Source organism: Castor canadensis, chromosome 5, assembly GCF_047511655.1.
Source record: "Castor canadensis chromosome 5, mCasCan1.hap1v2, whole genome shotgun sequence".
Taxonomy (NCBI): domain Eukaryota; kingdom Metazoa; phylum Chordata; class Mammalia; order Rodentia; family Castoridae; genus Castor; species Castor canadensis.
In genome coordinates, this window is record NC_133390.1 from 147,343,281 (window position 1) to 147,368,968 (window position 25,688).

The 25,688-nt window shown below is 38.2% G+C and overlaps 1 protein-coding gene across 5 annotated transcripts in view; it reads left to right on the forward strand.

Annotated features, from left to right (window-relative positions):
- Pak5 (p21 (RAC1) activated kinase 5) overlaps nt 1–25,688 on the forward strand; it is a 342,537-nt gene that overhangs the window by 287,584 nt on the left and 29,265 nt on the right. For all 5 annotated transcript variants that reach the window (XM_074074350.1, XM_074074352.1, XM_074074353.1 and 2 more), the window contains one exon: nt 16,815–17,600. In XM_074074350.1, the coding sequence (XP_073930451.1) occupies nt 16,815–17,600 (786 nt within the window). The remainder of the gene's footprint in view (nt 1–16,814; nt 17,601–25,688) is intronic.

Sequence of the window (25,688 nt, forward strand, 5' to 3'; positions counted from 1 at the left end):
TCTATAACATGATACTGATGTCATTTTCTTTGAAATATGCAATTCACAGCTCACTTATCAAATGAACTTGATCTCTTCTTTGTAACCTTGCAACATCAAGTGTGCCCAGCAGATTGACTGAGAGCTTGTTAAAAGTTCAGAATTTTATGCCCCAAGCCAGACCTGCTATGTTGGAGTCTCGGTGTTACAAGGTGCTAGGGGATTTGTATGCATAGTAGGGCTTAATATGCACTGTATTAGGATGCTGGTTTTCAATCCTGACTATTCATTGGAATCACTTAGAAAGGTTTAAAACCACCACTGCCTGGGCTTTTCCAGAGAGATCCTTTTTAGTTTGCTCTTGGGTGTAGTCTGGGCATAAAGACTTTTGGTCTTCCCAAGAGACCTTGTCTCTAGTCCATATCTAAGGTGCTGAGGACATTGGCAGTTTTTGTAAATCAAGCTTTCTCTTTGTGCTACAAACTAGTCTTTCCTTGATGAATAAATGAGTAACTAGTTGATTAAGTAGTTCTGGTGTCCAGGGTCAGAAGTAGAATGAAGAGATTTATAAAGGGCTAAAGATTACTTAAATATGTTTTTATAAAGTATGAAGATTAAACAATAGAACTTGTTATTTAAAGAATGTTTTAAGTTACTTCGTTCCCCCAAAGAAGTTGGCATTAACATATGATGAAATTCCACAGAATAAAATTATGTCAAAGTATAAATACAGCTAAAGAGTGAGACTCAGGAAAAATATAAATCATAGAAATGACAATAGAAAACAGTACAAATATATGGGCCTTCTACATGAAGATGATAGGCTATATACATTTGAATTTTTTTCCAAGCCTCTTGAGCATCCAGTTGATTTTTATCAATAGAAAAGAGAGTGGACAAGCAGTCTTCCCATCAGGAAATCAAAGATTTCTAATTCTTATCTGTAAGTAAATGTTTCATGAGGACTTTCTATGAGGACCTTACATAACCTAATGAATCATGTCTTCACAGGTATTCTAAGAACAAGAGAAGCACTGGATTTCATCTTTTTGTTAAGTCTGCTGTCATAACATAAAAACACAACTGATGTAATATAATTATGGAAAAAGGAAAACTATTATTGAGTCTTTTCTGATGTATATGTGTTGTATGGGTCCCAGGTTTATCTAAAATACTGCTTAGGGAAGGAGACTTATAGACCTGGCTTCTTTTTCAAGAAACTTAAGGAAACTTAGAAGTGGATTCTCTCTCTGTATTGGTGCAAGGGTTCTTGTTATTCTGTTACTATGTTGAGGAAATAAACAGGATGATCCAGTAAACTCTTCACAGAGTTCTTCCTTCTGGACTTAAACTTGCTCTCTGGGTTGTTTGAACATAGCCATAATAGAATAAATATTATCCATCATTAGTCATAAAACAAAGGCTAGGAACATAGTACCCCAGAGGTACCCTTTGTGCTGTGAATCAATCATTTTCCCCTTTGTTATGGATTACTATTTCTTTTTCTACAAAACAAATGACCCTACTAATCTGGATTTAAGTACTAAGAACTATTTTTAATAACATATATACATAGACACACAAAAATGTTTAGATATATGTATATTTAATGCACACATATTAATCAATTCTGTCTCTGTATATGTGAAATAATGCATGTTGCATATAAATAAGAAAGAATTAGCTGATTTTTTAAATCTTTATGGAATTGAAATATCTTGGATTGTGAAAAGTGCATCAGAGGAGTAAAGCAAAGGCGAATGTTCTACAGTGTTCCTCAGACTCCATTGTACATATGAGTTACCTGAAGATTTTGATAAAATGCACACCGTGATTCAGTAAGTCTGGATGGGACTGAGACTCTCCATTTCTAACAAGCTTCTTCTAGGTCAGACTGATTCTGCTGCTCTGGGGGCCTCTTTTGAGTAGTAGGAAGAGAAATTCTAGCAATATGATTCCAAACTTGACCACATACTGGGATAACCCAGGGAGCTTTAGAAATTACTGACACCTGGAATTCCTCCCAGAGGTGTGCTTGATCTTGGGAGAGGCCCTGGTTTCAGGAATGTGCCTAAGCTCTCCAGGTTATACCAACATGCAGCCATGGCTGAAAACCACTGCCTTAAAGTTGCCAGATGAAACAGGCTCTCTCACGGCCTTAGCCTTTCCTAAAGGTGATTAGCAAAGCTCAAAGTGCGTTCTTAAATTTTTCTTGGGTTTCAAAGAGACAAAATCTTTTAAATGTGAATACACCTATATCACAGATAAATAGATTTCCTTGGGATAAATGAGTCTCATTTTGCAAAAAAGAAAAAGAAAAATCGTATGATTTATTCTGTACGTACTTACATAAATCAAAGTAATGTTACCAAGACAGCACTTCTGTTGTGAAAAGGAAAGCCCCATTGACTTGCAGCTTTGTCTGGGTGGTCCAAGTCAGTATTAAAGAAGAAGTAGGCTCCAGCTGTGGAAATGGTAAAAAGATTCCCGGTTGAAGGGAGCTGGCAACTCTTGTGGGATTTGTGGTGGTTGTGCTTGTTGCTGTTTTGTTTTGTTTTTGTCCTCCCCCCACCCCCAGGTGCTGGGGATGGAGCCAAGGGTTTTGTATATGAAAACTGCCAATTCTTGATGGCATTAATAACATCATTTTTTAGGCATTTGCAAATTCAAGATGCACTCCCCTATCTTTGATTGTTTTTCAGAGATGAGATTGTCTTTCTCTAGGATTCAGACACCCACACTCTCCCCAAGTCCCCCCACCACAATACCTGTTCTTCTCTCTCCCTTAGACCTTTAGTCTTTGTCATGTTACATTATCCTTATCTTTCCACCCCCTCCTTTAATAATTGCCTTACAACGTAAACTCCATGGCTCATCCACATTCTAGTATTCATTGCTACCTGCCTGCTGTCATTCACACACAGCAATGCCTGGAAAACACTCATTCTGAGATGTATCCAGTGTCCTATGCCTCAGGAGCTGCCCTTAGGTGCTGCATATTTGCAGGAAAAACCAAGCAACATTTGCCTTGATGTGTATTTTAGCAAAGGAATAATTTCCTTAAAGTAAATGACACAGAACATAAATTCACAGCTTGCTGAATTTTTATATTAGTGCATACTCATGTGACCACACCTTGATCAAAATAAATAATGTTGTCATCACTCAGAAAGTTCCCTTGGGCCCCTTCCCCTAGGGGTATTGATTTCTCTGACTTAATCACTAAAGAGAAGTAGACAGAATAATAACTAGGAATGTTTGGTAAAGCTGACCTCAGTATTTAATAGGCTTAGAAGATTCATATTTCTGAAATGTCTGAAAGATTTGGAGCCCATATTTTCCCCCCTCTTTTTCCCATGGCATACGTTCTACTTGGCATCTGAGACCAATGAAAATGAACTGTGAAGTTCATGATTACAGTTCCAACTTTATACTTTATACTTTAGAATTTATTAACCACCTCACAGTTTGATTTCCAGATTAACAAGTTTCTTAACATTTATTTTGCCTTGAAGAAATAATTTTTACATCGTAAAGATTGCTTAAAATGTCAACTTAGAAGCAAAAACAACAAAAATTTAAATTTCAGACACCCAAAAGTATAGTTTTGTTGACCAAATTGGGAGTAAACATCCCTTGTTCTTCTTTGTACAGTCTACAAAAGAAATCAAGTAATTTAGACCTTTAGCATTGTGTGTGACCAATAATTCAAATATCACTTAATCATTTCTTTGGTTTTTGAGGGGGAAGAGTGGAAACTGATATGTAGACTACCCATTTTGTTACTTAAATTTTAAATATCTGAATCTTGAACAAATGCAATGTAACAAGACATTTCTTTCGTTAAGGAGACAAAAATTCTAAATTGCTGTAAATGTTAATTATTTCGAAGATAGATCATTTAATTTTTCCCCAATTTCTAGAAAGTTTCAACTTTTAAACATCCTTTACTTAAAATATTTATTTATGGAAATATTTTATCTTACCTCACCATGATGTATGCTTACTTTTATTGTATCATAAAGTGGGTGGAGTTCATCCTTTTCCTCTAAACTGTCGTCTCCTCCCTCAGAGCTGAAGTTGCAGGTGTTTGTAGGCTATGTTGTGTTTTTTATATTGTATTAAAAGGCCAAATCTGTACTAAGGTGCAAGGTTTGCTTTCAAATACTCCCCCTACTAGCTGAGTGATATTGGACAAATTACCTGGGTTCTCTGATCATCATTTCCCTCTTTTGTATGAAGGAGTAATAATGCCATCTACCTCATAGTCTTATAGTGAAGATTAAATATGTAAAAAATACACTTCTATTCACTTTGGCACATAGTAAGTGGTTAATCCATGTTAGCAACTAAATTTAAGCCAGTTTAAGGATTAGTGGAAGTCATTTTATTCATAAGCTCAGATGAATAAATTCTTTAAAGTTCAAACCATATGTGGGAGCATGGAGATGCCAAATTCTCATTTATGTCCATCACACGAACTGTTGAATAACAGCAAGAACACAGCCAGCTTGGTTTTTCAGACTGCTGTTTCTTGAAAGTTCTTTGGGAACAGGTTTGGGTTTCTCATTCCAGTCAATGTTACTACATTCTGAATTGCTTCAGGAGGGGAAAGGCCTGTACTTCATACCCTCCTCTGCCACAGACCACAGGCTATATACCTGCAGAATGGTCCTTTGGAGCCATGTGACCCCTGCCCACAGAGAAAGCACTTTCAGATTATATGGGGATATTTTGGGCATAGCTCATGAATCAAATACTTCAAGACTTTTCCCCAAAAGAAACCTATTCAGCTGGCAATACTCTAGATCAAAGTTTAACAAACTTTTTTAAAAAGGCCAAACAGGAATGTTTATAATTTGTGGTTCATATATGTTGCAACTGCTCATCTCTGCAGTGTGGTACATAGCAGCCATACAATGTATGAAAACGAATGTAACAGAGTTTAATGTTATTTACAAAAACAGGTGGAAAAAGGAACCCTCTTACACTGTTGATAGGAATGTAAACTAGTACAACCACTCTGGAAAAAAATTTGGAGGCTACTTAAAAAGCTAGACATTGATCTACCATTTGATCCAGCAATACCACTCTTGGGGATATACCCAAAAGACTGTGACACAGGTTACTCCAGAGGCACCTGCACACCCATGTTTATTGTGGCACTATTCACAATAGCCAAGTTATGGAAACAGCCAAGATGCCCCACCACTGGCAAATGGATTAAGAAAATGTGGTATCTATACACAATGGAATTTTATGCAGCCATGAAGAAGAACGAAATGTTATCATTCGCTGGTAAATGGATGGAATTGGAGAACATCATTTTGAGTGAGGTTAGTCTGGCCCAAAAGACCAAAAATCGTATGTTCTCCCTCATATGTGGACATTAGATCAAGGGCAAACACAACAAGGGGATTGGACTTTGAGCACATGATAAAAGCGAGAGCACACAAGGGAGGGGTGAGGATAGGTAAGACACCTAAAAAATTAGTTAGCATTTGCTGCCCTTAACGCAGAGAAACTAAAGCAGATACCTTAAAAGCAACTGAGGCCAATAGGAAAAGGGGACCAGGAACTAGAGAAAAGGTGAGATCAAAAAGAATTAACCTAGAAGGTAACACACATGCACAGGAAATTAATGTGAGTCAACTCCCTGTATCGCTATCCTTATCTCAACCAGCAAAAACCCTTGTTCCTTCCTATTATGGCTTATACTCTCTCTACAACAAAATTAGAAATAAGGGCAAAATAGTTTCTGCTGGGTATTGAGGGGGTAGGGGGGAGAGGGAGGGGGCGGAGTGGGTGGTAAGGGAGGGGGTGGGGGCAGGGGGGAGAAATGACCCAAGCCTTGTATGCACATATGAATAATAAAAAAAAAAAAACAGGTGGAGGCTAGATTTGGCCCATGGGCTATAGTTTGCCAATCCTACTTTAGATTCATGTTTCCCAATAAAAATAAAATGCAATGCAAACTATACATATTTAATTTTAAACTTCCCAGTAACCACATTTTTAAAGTTTTTGGTATATTAAGACCTCCCACTTTTAAAAATTAAAATTATACAATTCTTGGAATAGAAAGGGACAGATTCTAAAAAATATATAAAGAGAATAACCATATCATATAGTACTCTTACTGCTGTGCTAAATAAATATATACACTCCCATGGTTACTGCATCACCACTCACAATAGCCATTATATAGAATCAACCTAAGTTTTCATCAATAGATGAGTGTATAAAGAAAATGTGGTATATGCATACAATGGTATATTTTTGGACTTAAAAAAGAAGGAAATTCAATCATTTATGGCAATATGGATGAACCTAGAAGACATTATGTTAAGTGAAATAAACCAGGCACATGATCTCACTTACGTGTGAAGTCTAAAGAAGCTAAACTCATAGAAGCAGAGAGTAGAATGATTGACAAGTGGATGGGGAGTTGGGGAGATGTCAGTCAAAGGTTACAAAATGTCAATGAGATAGAAAGTTCAATGGATCTATTATACAACATGGTGACTATGGTTAATAAAAAAAATTCTTAAAAATTGAGAAAAATATTTAATATTCATGAAGAAAGAGAAGGGGAAGAAGAAGAATGGGGCAGCAGAGGTGAAGGACAAGGGAAGACAGAGGCATAAGAGAAGTAGATGAAAAAAGGACAGGTGCCTTATTTATGAATAACTAAATTTGGTGAAGAAACATGATATCTAATGGTTCAATTAAAAACTTCTAAGTTAGGTAACACACATGCACAGGAAATTAATGTGAGTCAACTCCCTGTATAGCTATCCTTAGCTCAACTAGCAAAAACCTTTGTTCCTTCCTATTATTGCTCATACTCTCTCTTCAACAAAATTAGAAATAAGGGCAAAATAGTTTTTGCCAGGTATCAAGGGGGTGGGGGGGAGAGGGAGGGGTGGAGTGGGTGGTAAGGGAGGGGGTGGGGGCAGGGGGGAGAAATGACCCAAGCATTGTATGCACATATGAATAATGAAACAGTAAAAATTAAAAAAAAAAACTTCTAAGTTACTGTAGGAAACTGTATCATTACTAAAATGCACACTTTTGACTGGCTAGTTGTAGCCTATATAAATAAAGCCAAAATTACAGCCACGAGGCTATGCCAATTTCAAATAATTTCAGCCATAAAAAACAAAATCAACTTATACATCAACCCTGGTCATAACCATCTTTATACTCTATGCTGACTCATCCTTTGTGGGCCAAAGCAGAATGACTTAATGATTCTCACAACTCAAGAGAAACCACAACCCTGCGACTCATCTCTAAATGAGTTTCTACTCCATCCACATGGAGGATAGGGAATGGTAATTTCCTATCCACAGCCACACAAGTCCTTTCCCCTGGTGGCAGTCTGGTTTATCTGCCCTGATCTAAATGAGCCCAGATACTAGCTTTTATGCCTCCTAGCTTCTGCACTCACTGTTCTGGCCAGCATTGAGGAAAGGGGCCTTTAAATGCATTAGGGCTGGCTGATCTAGAGTGGCCTTAGCAGGCATGACTCATCTCAAACCTCCAGTTGGCTAGCCCCAAATTTGCACATCCAGGAGAATGAGGGGAGAGAAAGCAGAAGCTGCAAGTCTTCTTGAGGCTTAGAATCAGAATTGGTGTAATGTCACTTCTGCCACCTTCTTTTGTATTAGCACAATACAAGACCATCCAGATTTGAAGGCAGGGAACATAGGCCCCACAAACTCTAGCAGCAAAGAACTACACAGGCACATTGCAAAGGGAAGAGATCACTTGTGCCCATTTTGTCAGCAATCCATCACAGAAACTAATCTCAAACTATAGAACTGGCCCCTCGGTGATACACATTAATGGACATGCCATCTTTCACTGTCCTGTGTGTATTCATATCTCATCCTGAAATACTGAAAAATAAAACATTTTTTAGTGCAGGGCCATACTCTTATTGATACCTGAAAATTAAGCTGAGATAGCAGTTCTAATCTCAGACATCAGTGCTGTGTCTCAAGCTTTGAGTGCCCAGTGCCTTTTTTTTTTTATTAGGATATTATCAGTATTTGTCTGGAACATGGTTCAAACTGCTCTCCATAGCATACCTGGTGCTGGTGTGGATGTCCTGGCCAAATCTAACTATGGAGAATTAGCCTGATCTCACTTCATATGAATAAGATAAGTTCTGTCTTTGGTTCCTGCTTGCTTCTTCTTCCAGGTCTGCTTTCTATTTCTGGAATCACTATAATCGTTATGATTATGATATATTAGTTAAGGTGACTCCAACTGCTATAACATACTGTACTAATCAGCTTTCTATCACTGTGACAAAATACCTGAGGAAATCAACTTAAAAGGAGGAAATGTTTATTTTGGCTCATGGTTCTATCCATGGTCAGTGGGCTCCATTACTTCTGGACCTGTGGCAAGGCAGAACGTCATGGTGAGGAATGCATAGTAAAGCAAAACTGTTCACCTCGTGGCAGCCAAGTGGGAAGCAAAAAGAGAGATGAAGAGCAAAGTTCCCAATAGCCTCTCTCAGTTCATGCCCCAGAACTAGTCCCCACCTCCTAAAGATTCCACGACCTCCCAACAGCAACAGTTAGGGACCAAACTGCCAACGTATAAGCCTTTGGGGGAACATTTAAGATCCAAATCAAAACACTAACCCTTTAGGCTAAAAAAAAAAAAAGAAATACAGATTGAGTATTCCTAATCTAAAATGCTCTGAAACTTGACACTTAAAATGTATTAAATTTCAGAACATTTGAATTTGGGTTTTTGAATTAGAGCTACTCAGTCTGCAAAGTCTATACAAATATTCCAAAATCTGAAAAACTGAAATCTGAAATATTTCTGATCCCAAACATTGGAAAAGGGATACTCAACATACGTAGGGATTGATCTTACACTCCACATCAATAGATTTTCCTGACCAGAGAGAGGATTTCCATATGGTCATTGAGCCATGTAAAGTTCATCTCATGGCTATACCATCCCCTAGTAACTAAGTGTAACCTGCTAGATCATTTTCATCCCACTGACAGAAGAATAAAGCAAAGAAAGGGGTGTTGCTTTGTGACTCTTGCCTCAAGGGGACACATGTTACCTCCTGCTCACATGCCATGGCAAAGAATTGGTCCCATGGTCCCACATGGAAGTAGAGAGTGCTGGAAGATGTGGTCGCTGGCTGAGGACAGCTTTGTAGCAACAAGTTGTTGATATGTGGGAAGAGATCACACATCTTTGGTGGGCGCCTAGCATGTTAGCCACAATGATCAAGAGTTTTGATCTCGTACCCATTGGTTTGTGAAAAGGGGGTCCTGTTTTACTTCATTTTTTTAAATTTTGATTATAAATTTTGTATCTAAAAAGGATTTCCTGGATGCCTTTTGCATCCTATCTCTTGTGTTTTAGGTTAACTGTTTTTACACCAGCCATTGCTGAGGCACCCTGCTGCTCACCTTAGTCACACCATTTACCTCTGCTTTCTGACATGGTGGCCCCTTTGCTGTCACCTGTGGGATGCCCTCAGGAGCTCTTTCAGCCATTCTGACACAGGAGATGGGAACAAGTAGATGAATGCACCCATCTTCATTCCCTCAGATAGTCAGTTCTGAGGAGCTCTGCAGAAGAACCAATATCAAATTGGCTACAAATAAACCAGCCAAATATTACACCATTGAATTTGGCTTTCCCTTCCCTCTTTTACTTTCCTCACTCTTCTTAACCTTACTTTCCAAAAGAAGCCAATATGCTTTTGGGGAGTCCATGTTAAAATATGAAGATAGTAAATGTAAAGCTTAAAGAATAATATTAAATTCATCTACTACCTACAGTGAGAAATAGATGGTTTAATCTTGTCTCATTCATCTCAGAGTCTCTGTGCCCCTAAAACATTTTTTACCAAGTGAATAGACTAATGAACAGAAATACTTCCAGACCTAACTGCTGCTTAGTCAATGAACCAAAAATCAGCAAGCAAATAATAGTTACATTCACAACTACAGTGCTCACAGTCTCAAAGTAACTGTAAACAAAAGCATAAAATGTTTCCCAGTATTAGCTGATTGAACCATGTGACCCCAGCTCAGCCTGCTTATGTTCCAACCAGCAAGAACCTAGACTGTAAACTGTTCACATTCACTTTGCCAAGTTAACAATACATAGGACGCTGCTTCTCCAATTAGCCTCTTACAGAGCTGCTTACTGATTGTGTTGGCCTCTCTGTGGTTTAGGGGGCAGAGAAAATGACAAACATTGGAACATTTTCCAATTAATGACAAATTATTATTGCTACAAAACTCATAAAACCTTTCTTAAGTGCATTCTGCTTCCTTGTAATCAGTTCAAAACATACAATAATTTTAGTTAGTGAAGGAAATGGCTTATTCTGATTCCATGTGATTAAGTGTATTACATAATTTATTAAGGGTTTTTATGATTAGGAACCTTCACCACCATCTCTATTCTGAGAGATTCTACCCAAACATGTGATTCTCAACTACTCGCCCAATTAGCCTTACCCCAGTGGTTATCAAAAATAAAAATGATATATGCAGAAAACTGAAAGAAAAAAGACAGGAAGCCTTATGTTGTTACAAAATCCAACTGAGAATTAGCATTTCTTTCCATAAGGATCCAAGTATGTCAGACCTGTCTGTGTTTGTGGTGATTACGTGAACACATGTTTCCAACCACATGCTTTTATGAAAACATGGAACTGGTTCTCTAAATACAGGGTAAGAATTTAGGTAGACAGTTTAAAGGTTGATACCTCCTAAGAGCATCTTGGTTTATTCTTGAGTCATAGGGACATTTGGCTTATTGGCATCCTGAAAAGCATTTAAGCTGAAAGACAAATGAAACATATTCTTGAGGTGCAGAGAAGATACAGTTTTTGAAAAAGAAATGTGAGTTTTTATTAGAGCAAAGCTGTTAATTACACGCTTCATTATTGTCAAGGTTAATACAGCCTATGAGAGCAGAGGCACTTTTTCATTTCTTCCCGGGAACAAGGGGAGACAGCTGTTCTCTTGGACAGATCCATTACAGCTTATCACCAGCCGCCAGCCTGTGGAAGGAGCACCATGAAATATGGCCGCTGTCACCAGGAGCCAGAACAGATGCCGAGCTGGTCCAGGGTACAATGGAAAGACAATGAGAACCACAGCTTCAGATTCAAGTAGATTAGCCTCCATCGATTTTTAATGCGTGGAGGTTCCACGGCATAAAATTCACCAATACTTTTGCAGTTAGTATATTATTGATCTCTCTAAAACTGCACAGTCTTGCTTTAATAAACATCAGATGCTGACAGTAATAAATAGCAGTTCTTCCTTTCTGACACTTGGTTACAATGTTTTGGAAAATCCTACATGTTTGGGTTTCATTATTATTGCTTTGCTAGTTGATTCTGTAAGTAAAACACAAGTCAGCCAAACAAATATTGCCTCAGTTCTGGTTTTACTGGTCTTTGTCATCAAATAAGGTTATAATGCCCTTAATTTTTACTCTTTGGGGCTGGTCAACAATTTGTTTTTTAACAAACATTTACATTTTGTGAGACCCTGCTTATTTTCATTGAAACAAAGAAAAGCATGTGTTTCTGTTAAGAATGATACATTTACTTCACCAACAAACATTTACAAATGCTAAAAATGAGATCAAAGAAAAAAGAATGCTGTAGCTGTAGTTAGAGTATACTCTTCTTGGATATTTTTGTTTTTCCTTTAGATAGGTCAGGATTTCATCTTTTCAAGTATCTCCAACAACATAAACATTTTCATGGTGCACAGATCTAACTCATCAGTAACTTAAGGGTTAGAACTTCATAACGAGACCACAATGTTAAAAAAAAAAAAAAAGCAGGTGTATATAAAATGGTGGAATCTCTTTAGGACAATATTATGAAGTCTGTTAAGGTCATTATTTTGGCTAAGCATTAAAAAAAATTCACCTTCATGGTGAATGGGAAAATACTGAATAGAGTACCCCAAAACCAACTATAATGTCTAGTAATTTTAACACACACTAAACACACAATCACTCAACACTATATACGTATATGTGGAACACAACATACATAACATATGCTACTATATTATATATAGTTAATAAAATAAACATTTAATGCTATTATATAGATACATGCATATGTGTGTTATTAATGCTGGCTTCTAAAAAAACATATCTCAGCTAATTTTTTATTTAAAAAATAACCCAAATTACAGAAAATCTGGAAAATATGCTAATTGCATTATGTGCACAGCAGGAGCCACAGACCAGCAGCAAAAGCATCACCTGAGAGCTTTTCAGAGTTCCATCACCTCAGCCCTCCCCCCTCCCCCCCCAGGCCTGTTGAATCAGAATCTCCTTTTAACAGTATCTTGGTGTGATTTGGGTGCACATTAAAATTTGAGTACCTCTGATCTAAAATATAAGTCACCCTTAATCTGCACCCAGAGTGTCCAGTCAAAATTGTACTTTCTTTTCTCTATATAGCCTTTCTTTCCCATGCCTATCTCTCTGTTTATATCTTGAAAGTCTAATTTTACTAATTTTCTAACTCATACATTATATTTTTTTAAGAAGGATACCAATGGAGTGCTTATCATGATTTGAAAGTATTCAGATTTTTATGTCTAGTAAGGATATTTTATATAACAATCATAATTTGAGATACATCTCTTGTTTAAATTCAAGAAATGTTTGTTTTGCATACTAATAATAGTTTTTGAACCTTCTGTACCTTAAATCCTATTTTTTCCAGTCTGTACAGCTGAAATTTATTTTCATTGTGTGTAGTATCTTTTTTCCTTATCAGCCTAATTTAAAAGTAAATTTTCCTGATAAAATAAATAACTGCTGTATGCTAGTACTTTCTGTATGCCAGCAGTCATATCATCTGTTTTGCATGTATTATCTTATAATATATACGATAATTATATTATCTTATTAAGTCATCACATTAATCCTATGACATTATGATTTATTCTCATCATCCTATGGATTTCAAAACTGTAGCTTTAATACATTAAGTAACTGCCTGATATCATATAGCTCATAATAATTATAACATAATATTAAAACAATCATAGTAAATACAATATTTTTAAATGTTTCCTATTCAATGGGTAGTCTATCTTTTTTCTAAACAGCATTTAGCTCATAGCAATATTAATATTTCTCTTACTTTAACAAGCACATAGAATTCCATTTATTGAGATTATTGCCATAAATTTGCTATAATTTGCATGTGAACTGTACACACTTCTCTGGATATTAATATTGAGTTCATAGAAATAGCAGACTACCCAATTCTGAGGCCACAGATTAATTTGTATGCAAAAACAGGGACTCTCTTATATCCTGCAGCAATCTAAATGAATTCACACTGAAGGAGGCACAGTGAAAGACATTAACCTAAGTAGCATAGAAAAACGAGCTTTGAATGGAAAATGTAAGACTGAAGTCAAAAAGTACTGGGCATAAACACAGTACTCTACTTAGCAAAGGCATTTCCCTTGGTAGAGTGGGTGAACAATGCTGCTGTTAAATACTCAGATGGAGTAAGTAAATGAACAGCAGATGGTGGGGTTCAAGTTTTTCAGTGTTAGGAAGTGAGGTTATAGACAAAGGAGAAAGCTAGAATGAACCATATACCACTAGATTAGGTTTAGAGGAATCAGTATGAATTCATGTTTAGCTTAATATAGATAGATATAATTCTAGATATTTATGTATACACGGGTCAGTATATAAGCACATATTCACTGTTCCCAGCTCTGTTTCCAGGTCCGGGGAAGCAAGAACACCCCAAAGGCTAGATTGTCATTTCTAATACCATTCTCAAATGAAAGGAACCAGATCTTCTTAAAGAAATGACTAATTCTTCTTCATGGCTGCATAAAATTCCATTGTGTAGAGATACCACATTTTCTTAATCCATTCGTCAGTGGTGGGGCATCTTGGCTGTTTCCATAACTTGGCTATTGTGAATAATGCCGCAATAAACATGGGTGTGCAGGTGCCTCTGGAGTAACCTGTGTCACAGTCTTTTGGGTATATCCCCAAGAGTGGTATTGCTGGATCAAATGGTAGATCGATGTCTAGCTTTTTAAGTAGCCTCCAAATTTTTTTCCAGAGTGGTTGTACTAGTTTACATTCCCACCAACAGTATAAGAGGGTTCCTTTTTCCCCGCATCCTCACCAACACCTGTTGTTGGTGGTGTTGCTGGTGATGGCTATTCTAACAGGGGTGAGGTGGAATCTTAGCGTGGTTTTAATTTGCATTTCCTTTACTGTTAGAGATGGTGAGCATTTTTTCATGTGTTTCATTCGCTGGTAAATGGATGGAATTGGAGAACATCATTCTGAGTGAGGTTAGCCTGGCCCAAAAGACCAAAAATCGTATGTTCTCCCTCATGTGTGGACATTAGATCAAGGGTAAACACAACAATGGGATTGGACTATGAGCACATGATAGAAGCGAGAGCACACAAGGGAGGGGTGAGGATAGGTAAGACACCTAAAAAATTAGCTAGCATTTGTTGCCCTTAACGCAGAGAAACTAAAGCAGATACCTTAAAAGCAACTGAGGCCAATAGGAAAAGGAGACCAGGAACTAGAGAAAAGGTTAGATCAAAAAGAATTAACCTAGAAGGTAACACCCACACACAGGAAATCAATGTGAGTCAATGCCCTGTATAGCTATCTTTATCTCAATGAGCAAAAACCCTTGTTCCTTCCTATTATTGCTTATACTGTCTCTACAACAAAATTAGAAATAAGGGCAAAATAGTATCTGCTGGGTATTGAGGGGGTAGGGGGGAGAGGGAGGGGGCGGAGTGGGTGGTAAGGGAGGGGGTGGGGGCAGGGGGGAGAAATGACCCAAGCCTTGTATGCACATATGAATAATAAAAGAAAAAAAAAAGAAATGACTAATTGATCAAAGGGACACAGCAACCAACCTGAAGGAATTCTCAATGACAAAAGCTAGAACCATTAATCAACAAACAAAATACCATAGTATTGGGTCATAATCCAAAATATTTAATAAATATTCACAAGTCCACCTATACTGATAAATTAAATGATTGAAAAGTAAATAAATGAGCAACAATAAGCATGTCTCCTGTACAGAATAATTTCAAGTACTTTACATAGATGTGTCCCCTAAACCAAGGAGATAGTTTAACTCCCCACCCCTTGAGTGTAGGCTGCACTTTGTAACTTGCTCCCAAGGGGAAGGGGGAGAGTGTAACTTACAGTGTAGAACCCTGGCAAGCACTACCTCATCCAAGTGATCGAAATTAACATCATCAGTAAGAAGGGCTGATGGGGTGTGCACTGGATAAGATGTGCCCAAACTGCTTCTTTGCTTTTCAGCTTTCCTCCCCAGACCTTTACTCCAGTATAACCATAAGAAAAACATCAGAGAAATCCAAACCTAGAAGCAACTGCTCAGTGCTCCTCGAAACTGCCAAGGTCATAACAATAAGGAAAGTCTGAGATATTGTCCCAGACCAGAGGAGACTCAAAGGACATGAAAAATAAACATAATGAGTTTTTGCCCTGGAGCCATAGGAGAAAACTAATGAAATCCTAATAAACGTGGAGTTTCATTAATAGTAATATAAGTTGTTAACTACAAGGAAAAATTGGGTGAAGGATCTATGAGAATGCCCTGTAATATCTTCATAACTCTTCCTTTAATCTAAAATGAAGTTTATTTAAAAGAAAAAGGCATATATGACAAGCATTAGTCCAGGACAGTTTTTTAGAAAAAAATAAAAGATTATCTTTCACCATGAATATTTTGGGAAGCACTGATGTGTAAAACATGAGGTCTGACACAATTTAGCCTTCTTCCCCCAGTTTGAAGTTTTCTATTATACTAACTGAGATGGTTTTTTTGAACTCCTTGCTACTTTCTCAAAGGTATTTTTCTCTTAAAATCCTAGAAGTCACAACACTTTGTTCTTTGTTCTTTTATCCACCCCCACCATATTTTGCTGCAAACTTTGTCATTGTCAAAGCATAGCTGACTAGCTTTGCAAGTGGTTTGCTATTTCTCTCTGTTCCTCATATTTGGGTGTTATTTAGGTTCATTAAAGGGAACAATTTGTCACCAAGATCCAGGTACAACTGCATTATTATCAAGCCATCCAAAATTCAGTGATGATAACATACAGAAGCATTGCCACAGCAAGTATTACAGTTATGTACCAAGAATATCAAATTTGATCACAAACTAAACTCTAAAAGCAATCTCCACACTGTTCCTCCACACTGTAGTTTCAGAAAGTGCCTTCCTCTTCTGTACAGTCTCAGTGCATCAGTTATTCTATATCTTCCATAAATGTATAAAAAAGAAGCACCCATTTCTAGTCATTTGACAGTGCTTACTGGACTTGCAAATCATCTAAGCAATTAATGTGAAAAACAACAAAAATGCTTTTTATAACCAAGTCATTATAGACTTAAAATTTATAATCAACTCATTGTTAGATTATTAGAGTTAATATTTTGGGTGGAAAAACAAGGGGAAGGGATTTGCCTGTAAGCTGATAAAATAAGACAATGATAGCCTATATAGTCTATTAAATTGATTTTTTATGTTGAATAATTGATCTCTCTGTTGGGATAAGTAAGCCAAAATTTGCAACTGAGATTATTGTTTAATATTTTATTTATTTTGCCACTGAAATCAGGCAACAATTTTTCTTTGCCATTTTTATTTTATAAAATATTCTTAGGGTCTGGGGTGGGAGTGGAATTCTCCCAGCAATGTTAAGACATGAAATGTTTTCTTTAAACACTATTCTTTTTATTATTCCCAGACAATCGTTAGAGGAAACAAACCCTGCAAGGAAACCTCCATCAATGGCCTGCTAGAGGATTTTGACAACATCTCTGTGACTCGCTCCAACTCCCTAAGGAAAGAAAGTCCACCCACCCCAGATCAGGGAGCTACCAGCCATGGTCAAGGCCACTCAGAAGAAAATGGCTTCATCACCTTCTCACAGTATTCTAGTGAATCTGATACTACTGCTGACTATACAACTGAAAAGTACAGAGAAAAGAGTTTCTATGGAGATGATTTGGATCCCTACTATAAAGGCAGCCATTCCAGCAAGCAAAATGGACACATCACAAAAATGAAACATGGGGAGGCCTTCTATTCTGAGATGAAGCCATTGAAAACTGACATAGCCAGATTTCCTGTTGATTATCATGCACACTTGGACTCACTGAACAAACCCATCGAATATGGAGACCTCAAGTGGGAATATCAGCGAGCTTCAAGTAGCTCCCCTTTGGATTACCCATTCCAATTCACACCTTCTAGAACTGCAGGGACCAGTAGGTGCTCAAAGGAGAGTCTTGCATACAGTGAAAGTGACTGGGGACCAAGCCTGGATGACTATGACAGGAGGCCAAAGTCATCATACCTGAATCAGACAAGCCCTCAGCCAGCCATGCGGCAGAGGTCCAGGTCAGGCTCAGGGCTCCAGGAACCCATGACGCCATTTGGAGCAAGTGCATTTAAAACTCATTCCCAAGGACACTCCTACAACTCCTACACCTACCCTCGCTTGTCCGAGCCCACAATGTGCATTCCAAAGGTAATGTTCTTTGCCTCTTTTCCCTCAAGTGTGTGACAACACAAAAGAGGTGTGAGCATAATCTTATATAGTCAGATCCAAAGAGTTTGTTTGCCTTTTCAGTGAGAATCTTTATCAAAAGCCTACTTTATTTTTATCATTGAACTCCAAGGGCAAAAACCTTAGGACAAGCACATATTTCATTAAAATCAAAAACTATCTTTTGGAATCTCCTACAAGATATCTGATTAAAAGGCAAAAAAAATTTTAATTGAAGGATTTTCTGATTTACCAATGGTAAATATTATGGGACCATATTTTACTAAACTCTTAAGTTTCTACAATTATAGGCCAGTGGAAGAGATAATACAATGGTCCCACATTCTTAAAGGTTACATGAACCTGTTGGAAAGGTAAAAGTATAATGTGGCAAGTTTTAAATAAAGCTGATTTTATTCAGCTCAAGAGAGTCTTTCATTTTGAGAGTGTGTTCTTTCTAATATTTTTGTACTGAAATAACACTTTATGTATGAAATTTGGGGATAATAGATACCAGATTGCTAGACATTATAGTTGCTTTTGATTTTATTGGTTATAATTCTTCTCTTAATAAAAAAATAATATTAGTTGCTAGAAATTTGCTTTGAAATTTGGCTGGTCCATGATATCCCAAAAAGTGACTATTAGAGAAGTTACTGAACTTTTATTAAAAGCACAGACTTTGTCATGAAGATCTAAGTCTTCTGGAAAATACCTTGGCAAATGTAGAAGTGGTTGATTTTTCCATGGTAACTTAGCAATGTTTTTGTGCCTCACCTGTGCAGCAGAAGTAGAAATGGGTGGACTGTGAATTACCTAGAGGTCTCAAACCAGTTGAGGAGAGCATGACTTGTAACAGGGACAGCACTACATTTGAATCAAATACTTTCTCCTTGATGGCATGGTGGTAGGAAGCACAGAAAACTTTAGGAGGCAAGCCTGCCTGCATCCATCTGCTTTGTTGGTTGTAGATAGTCAATATTTTTCTTTTTTTTATTACATCTCATAAATCCAATCCAAGATGTTGAAGAGAAGCCATTTAAGGACATCCTGGAAATGACTTAAGCTATACTTTAGAAAAAAACAAAAAGCTGTTACTTTAGTTCCCAAGACATAAAATTAAAAATAAATCTGAAGAAATGAAGGCCTGCCATATGCACCTCCAGTTAAAATTCAAACAATCTCAATGTTTTTTTTTATCTCGCCATGTTAATTTATTTGAATACCCATGGTTAGAGTATCATAAATGCCTTTACTTCCTATCATTATTGCCAGGACAATTGCTGGAAAGTGGACTAATTCACCAATAGCCGAAAGCTTCATGGAATCATATCCATGTATCATGATACATGAGATAATTTAATCTATTTCCTATGCACATCACTGTGAGTACCATGATGGAGAAAACCCCTTCATAGTTCTGGAAAGAAATATTCAAACTAACATGTTCTGTTGCTGAATGGAGGTATATCCTCAGGTTTTGAACATGTGTAGTTGTTTTACTTAGGAGTAAAGAATGGGATTGTGTGTGTGTGTGTGTGTGTGTGTGTGTGTGTGTGTGTGTGTATTTGTACGGAGGGGCTTAGGTTAAGGACAAAGGTCTGGTTTTGATCATAGTCATAGAGAAAATGTTGCTCAGAGTCAGCAGTCTTTTAAGCTTGGAGTCATTTTTTGGACATTGATATGTATGGCTCACCAAATACTTGCTTCCAATATGAAAATAGGAAAGTTGAGACATGTCACTTAAAAGTGTCAGTTTCTGGAATTTCAGGCTTCTCTTGAAAAAAAAAAAGGTGGGGGGGATGATTTGTTATCCCTGGACCCACATATTCTCATCACATGGGAAAAGAATTGGCTGGCAGTAAATGACGCACCACTGAAAGGGAATGGGCTCCCCAATTTGTGAGAGGTCCTTCCCAGTGCACTTCATTCAGTCCTTCCCAGTGCACTTCACTCATTTTACCCATTAGTCTAATCCCTAGAGGCTTTTGAGATTAAACATGACCACCAGCAATCTCTGCCCACTTGTTTTCCAGAGGAAGAAACTGAGGTCCAGAGAGTCACATAACACACTTAAGATTTCATAGTTGGCTATGAAACAGACAATAGTCCAAGCCTGATGAGTCTTCCAGTCTAGTACCTTTCTGTTAAATGAACATATGTTATTTCAGAGGTTCATCTGAATTTGCCAGTAAAACTCACGATAAATTCCAGTGTCAACAGAATTTTATAGGTTCTGAAGAGGAAGAAAGAAGGAAGGAGAAAAGGGGTAATTTACTTTATTCCTGCAGACTTCCAAATATAATTCAAAACAGATCTGCCCTGAAATCAGGTTTGGCCAGACCCAGAAACAATGAAGAAAGTATTGTGGCTCAGGAAAAACAATACCAGCATATTCAGCCTTGAGAACATCTGTCTGGGGCTTTTAGCCCTCATATTCCAGGGCTCCGAAGAGCAAGGCTCTGCTCTGTGTGTTAGGAAACCAGTGAGAAATTCACAGGCAAGTTTTGTGGGAGGTGAGGAGGCGGGTAGCATGTTGTAATTAAAACGTTTACTTGATTAAAAATATAACGTCTCTCTAAAAAGACCTAGGTGTCTGTGTCTTTAGAACCATTTTTTAAAAAATCTACCAATCACATTTGAATTTCCAGCTGAGGCAAGAAATAGCAATCACGACTCAGATCATTTGACTTGGCCTCCCAGAAATTTCTGCAGGAGGGTGGATAATGTTCAAATAGGAGGAGAAAGCACAAAGCTCATGTAGGTATCCAGATGGAGCAAAAGTGAGGAGGGGTGTGTGTGTGTGTGTGTGTGTGTGTGTGTGTGTGTGTGTGTGTGTGTGTGACCAGTTTTAAATTTTGGCCTAAAGAAAATTTACAATAGTAGTGTTAACTCACAGTAAGAGAAAAATTCCTCTCAATATTATCTATCTACTTAATTTTCCTGCTAGCATGGTAGAAATAAAAAATACTATGAAATCTGTTAATATTAACATTTCTTCTCGATTTACAAATATTTTTCACTGGGGCTGAGCAGATGAAGCCTTGAGGTAGGGAAGAAAAGCCAAACCAAAACCATATAGCACCATTCAGACACAAAACTGTAAAAGCTGCCAGATGTGCAGAGAGAATTGCCTCCCACTCTCCCTGCAGATATGTCTGCCTTACAGTGAGGGGGACTAGCTGGAGAAATTGCCAAAGTTTATTTGATGTTGCTCATTCAGTGCTCTCCAGGGACCAGGCAGCTGCTGACTCATGTGTCTTGGTGCTGGCCCAGTATATCACCCCTTGCTCCAGCTGCAGCCACTGAGAAGCCCCCATCATAATAATAATTCTGCTGGTTTATTAAGCATCCACTGTGTCCCAGATACACACGTTGTTTCGTTGAGCCTGGCAGCGTTGTCAGGCAAGAGTCCTTGCCCCCGTTGTACAGATGAGGAAAAGGGTTTGGGAGGCTCAGTAACATTCTAGTCAGTTAGCTCATAGCAAAGTTGGGATTTTTTCACCAGATAAAGGCAACATCCTCATGGCATAGAGGTGGCTTCTGAGAATGCCACACCATCACCCTGCCTTCTTACAATTCTTCTTAATACCTGAAGTAGTGGAGTTGCTTTATAGCATTAATTAAATTAGCAATTAATTCAACAATTAGGTTGCATCATCCTGTTTCATTCAACAGCAGGGTTTCTCAACTTTGATACTACTGATATTTTAGAACTGGTCATTTTTTTTGTGATGAAAGACTGTTCTGTGCATTGTAGTGAGTTTAACAGTATCCTTGGCTTCTACTCACTAGACTCCAAAAGCATCACTACCTCCCTGGTAACAATCAAAATATCTCCAAACACCACCAAATGGCCTTTGGGCTAGGGTGTGCAAAATCAGCCCCAAATGAGAACTATCATTCCATAGCTATTATTGGTGGAGTATTTTGGGGCAGTTCAGGATGTCATTTTTTGGAGATGAACTGTCTGAGTTTGGGTCCTAATGTTGCTGCTTACTAACTGGGTGAGCAATTGCTTAACTATGCCTCCACTTCTTTATCTATCAAATGGAGATAAAAAAAAAAAAAGCCCCTCATCATGTCATATTAGGGTTATTTTTTTTTTGAACAGCCTAATTCTTTTTTTAAATAAAGTTAGGACAGCCTAATTTTTAAAAAATTTTTTGAACAGCCTAATTTTTTAAATAAAGTTAGAACAGCTTAATTATTTTTTTGTTATTATTTTATTTTTTTTGAACTCGGGGCCTTCACCTTGAGCCAATTTTTTGTGATAGGGTTTTTCACGATAGGGTCTTAGAAACTGTTTGCCTAGGCTGGCTTTGAATTGTGATCCTCCTGATCTCTGGCTCTGAGTAGCTAGGATTATAGGTTGAGCCACCAGCACCCGGCTAGAATAGCCTAATTACTAAAACATGTAATCTACACATCAGTCTGTGTGTGTAGCACGTAAACAAGTGATGGCTGAGGTATTAGGGTAGCTGTGTTCCAGGCACCATGAGAAGCATTTTGCTTATTATTTATTTATTTACTTATTTTTGGTGGTAATGGGGCTTGAACTCAGGGCCTCACATTTGCTAGGCAAGTGCTCTACCTCTTGAGCCACAGCAGCAGCCCGCGAGAAGCATTTTGCAGACATTACCTAGTTTTGTCCTCGCAAGTCCAGAAGAATTCAGATTTCTTCTGTTTTGTAGTTGAGGTAGCTGAGACTCCAAGAAGCTAAATCTTGATGAACTTCCCCAAGAATATGAAGGCTGATGGTCAGCCACAATTCAAAACCTCATCCCTCTGACTTCAAAGTCCATCTGTCCAGAACATTCCCATTTCCCCAGAAGAAAACTAAGGGGCAGAAAGGTAGAGGTGAGGTGTTGAGGCGTGGACCCACATGTTGCAGTACCCCAAACCTTGCTGAGGAGGCATGGATGGATTTGGGATACACAGGGAGTGCTCTTTATTCTTTCTGATCTTGATAGGATAGAAATATTGAGAAGTTCCTTATCATCATCCAGACTACGAATGTCTAAAAACTGGAACCACAAGCTACAAAAAAAGTGTTTGGAGAAAAGATCCCCAGCACTCTCTAATGTGCTTTTTATAACTTGAGTGGTATCCTTGTTTAATTTTTTTAAATCAAAGAATCAGATTTTTCTCACCCAATACAGAAGAGTGCAAGTTCTAGAATCATATTCTCTGGATTTGAACCTTATTATCCATATGATCTTGTTGGTGTCTCAGTGCCCTCATCTGTACAGTGTTTCAATACTTTGAACTGGTGGTGAGGATTAAATAAGATAAATAAACATGAAAGAGTTAGCATAAAGCAAGGATTCAATGTTAACCCTTATTCCTATTTTTCCTTTTCCTTATTTTTCTTGTTGAAAAACATGTACCCATATATGCTAATACCAGTCATAAGAATGTTCTCTTTGTATAATTTTCTACATATTTTCAAAATATGGGAACAAATTCTCTCTGACTACCGACCCAGTCCCTTTGCATAATTCATAAGTATAACTTCCTTCTTTAGAGATGTGATTCACAGAAGGCCAGAGTAACTGCATGACTTTCTCGAGACCATGCAAAATCTTAGCAACTGAGCTGATCTGAGGACTCCAGTTCCACCACCCACTGTTTGATCTACTCTCTAGAATGGAAGCAAACTTTTCAGACCTTCTATGGAAGCCAGAGGCTGAGAACTACCTATACATCTCCTACCAACCTGCCCCCCTCCGGCTTACCCCACTATCTCCTCTACACTGGGCTGAAAAAGTGACCAATGCTTCAGCTCTGGGTATCCCAAACAGATGGCATCTTAAGGGGCTTTGAGTAAAGAATGATGGTTGCAAAGAAAAGTATGGCAAGATTCCCTAGATCTTCCTCCTGAGGTCACCTGTGCAATGTTTTTAGCTATTCACTTTGCTTTCTCTAGAAGGAAAAGCACTAAAAACACTACGCTCAGTCTCTCTGCATAAATAATTTAGTGGTTCACTGTTCCTTACAATACATGTCACGCCCAAATTCAGCCACCTCTCCAGGAACAAAAACAACTCCATTTCAACTGAGGATCCCACCCACACTCCTTTCATAGACTCATTAAGGGCCCTTATATGTTATGAAACAACAATTCTACTGAAAGCTGATGGGCTGCATCAAAAATCTGAGAGGGAAAAAGATTGGAAGTGAAAATTAATCATTTATTCACTTAATATAACATTGGGTATTACTGCCTTTAGGTTTGTTTTTCTTTATATAAATGAACCTACAGGATGTACATCAAGGTTCATAAAGCATGCAAGGAGGTGACTCAGTACATCTTTAACATCTGTCCCTTCCAAAGGAGACTTTAGGCATGTTTTGCATATGAATAGATACATCTTCCCATGAATGCTCTGTTTTTCAAAGTAGATTGTATTTTGGTCATTATGAGTGACTTTTTCCCACAACCAAATTAAAACTTAATGAATCTAAGCTGGTATTGCACATTCCCACCCCCATCCCTGTTCTCCCAGGAGCCCTGGCACATTTGAACAACATTCTGAGGTGAGGAGCCAATCCCCACAGGCTCAGAGTCCCTCTACATTGCTAAGTCAGTGAGGGATGGCAGGTCAGAGCAATCTGCTCTTGAATAGAGGATGTATTCTTGGAACTGAAACTCTGGGGGCGTTAATTGGATATGCCAATCCAGAGGTGGAGAAAGAACCTGAAGTACCAGTATGTTTGAGTCTGCTGATCATAGATTTAGTTATTTCTTCATAAACTAGGCTCCGCCTGTTTGCAGAGGTCATATCCACCTGTCTGAACTCTCTCAGTGTGCATTTGCCATATATTTTGTAAGGCACGAAAGTGCAGGACTCTTCAAACTTCGTGTCACACGGTGTATATTCCTACATGTCTAAATGGAAATTTGACGTAGTGTTTGTGGCAGATTCCTTGGCAAAATGTTCAACATGGTGGACAGCTTTCCACTATCTGAAGTCTGGAAATCCAGTGAGGGTGTCTAACCATCTGTAACATAACCTAATTCCCAAGCTCCCTGCATCAGAACCTTATGGAGATGCCTTAAATTTGTAGGTGCCACCAGGGCCTGTTCATGACCTCTACTCATTTTCAGTACACAAATGTGCTTGTCTCTTCTATCAGCATTGAGCATCAGCTGAGAATGGTGTGCCACACCTCTTTGTCCTCCAGCCAGGGCAAATGTGAAATGTTCATTACTAAATAGGGCTGCTCTACTTTGTTAACGAAAATAGTAACTTGAAAGAAAATTGACCATGGCTGGGGACAAGTCAAAGTTTTGGAGAAGCAGTGACTGTTTTATTAGGATACAATTAGAAATAAAATAGCTCTGTAAGACCCCTCCAATGAGACAGACTGGAGCTCTCAGGACAGCAACTACCTTGATCAGAGTATGAGAGGCTAGGAACCCAAGGATGGAGAGGCACTGAAGGAGACCATCAGCCATAGGTGAGGCTGTACACCCCAGACGTGGGCAAGCACGGAACAGCCTCCTACCCCACCCCCAAATCAGTGGTGTTTCCTGCCCATAGCAGGGGAAAAGTGGAGTTGCTAACCACAACAGGAGGGAGGCAGGACTTAAAGAATCCCCTTTGCCTAATTACCAGTCTCTAAAATGTTCCTGTAAAGGAAGTAAGTTAGTAATTCTCCCAGGAACTCTTACAAGCTATCATTTACCCTTCCCAAAATGAAGGCTGGTCCAGATAAAATTTTCCTTTGAGTCAAGTCAGGAAAATTTAAGATGTCCTCTCCATGCTTAGATAATGGAAGACTGTGATTCACTTTTATCGCACATCTGATTTGTGCCCAGGAAGCAAGCAGCACCCAATTTGGCTTTTTTTCCTTTTTGAAATGAGCAGTCTCTTTGTTTTATTGTGCTCCAGAAAGGTATATTGGAAGCATCACACCCAAGTGCTAGAAGCAGCTGCCTCCCATCCATGTTACTCTCCATCCATCATGGAACATTCCATAGTCCCCATTCTGTGAGCACAGACTCACACCATGGCTGTTCTGCACACCGCAGTCCAGCACCGTCCTCCCAAAGGCGTCCCTGTT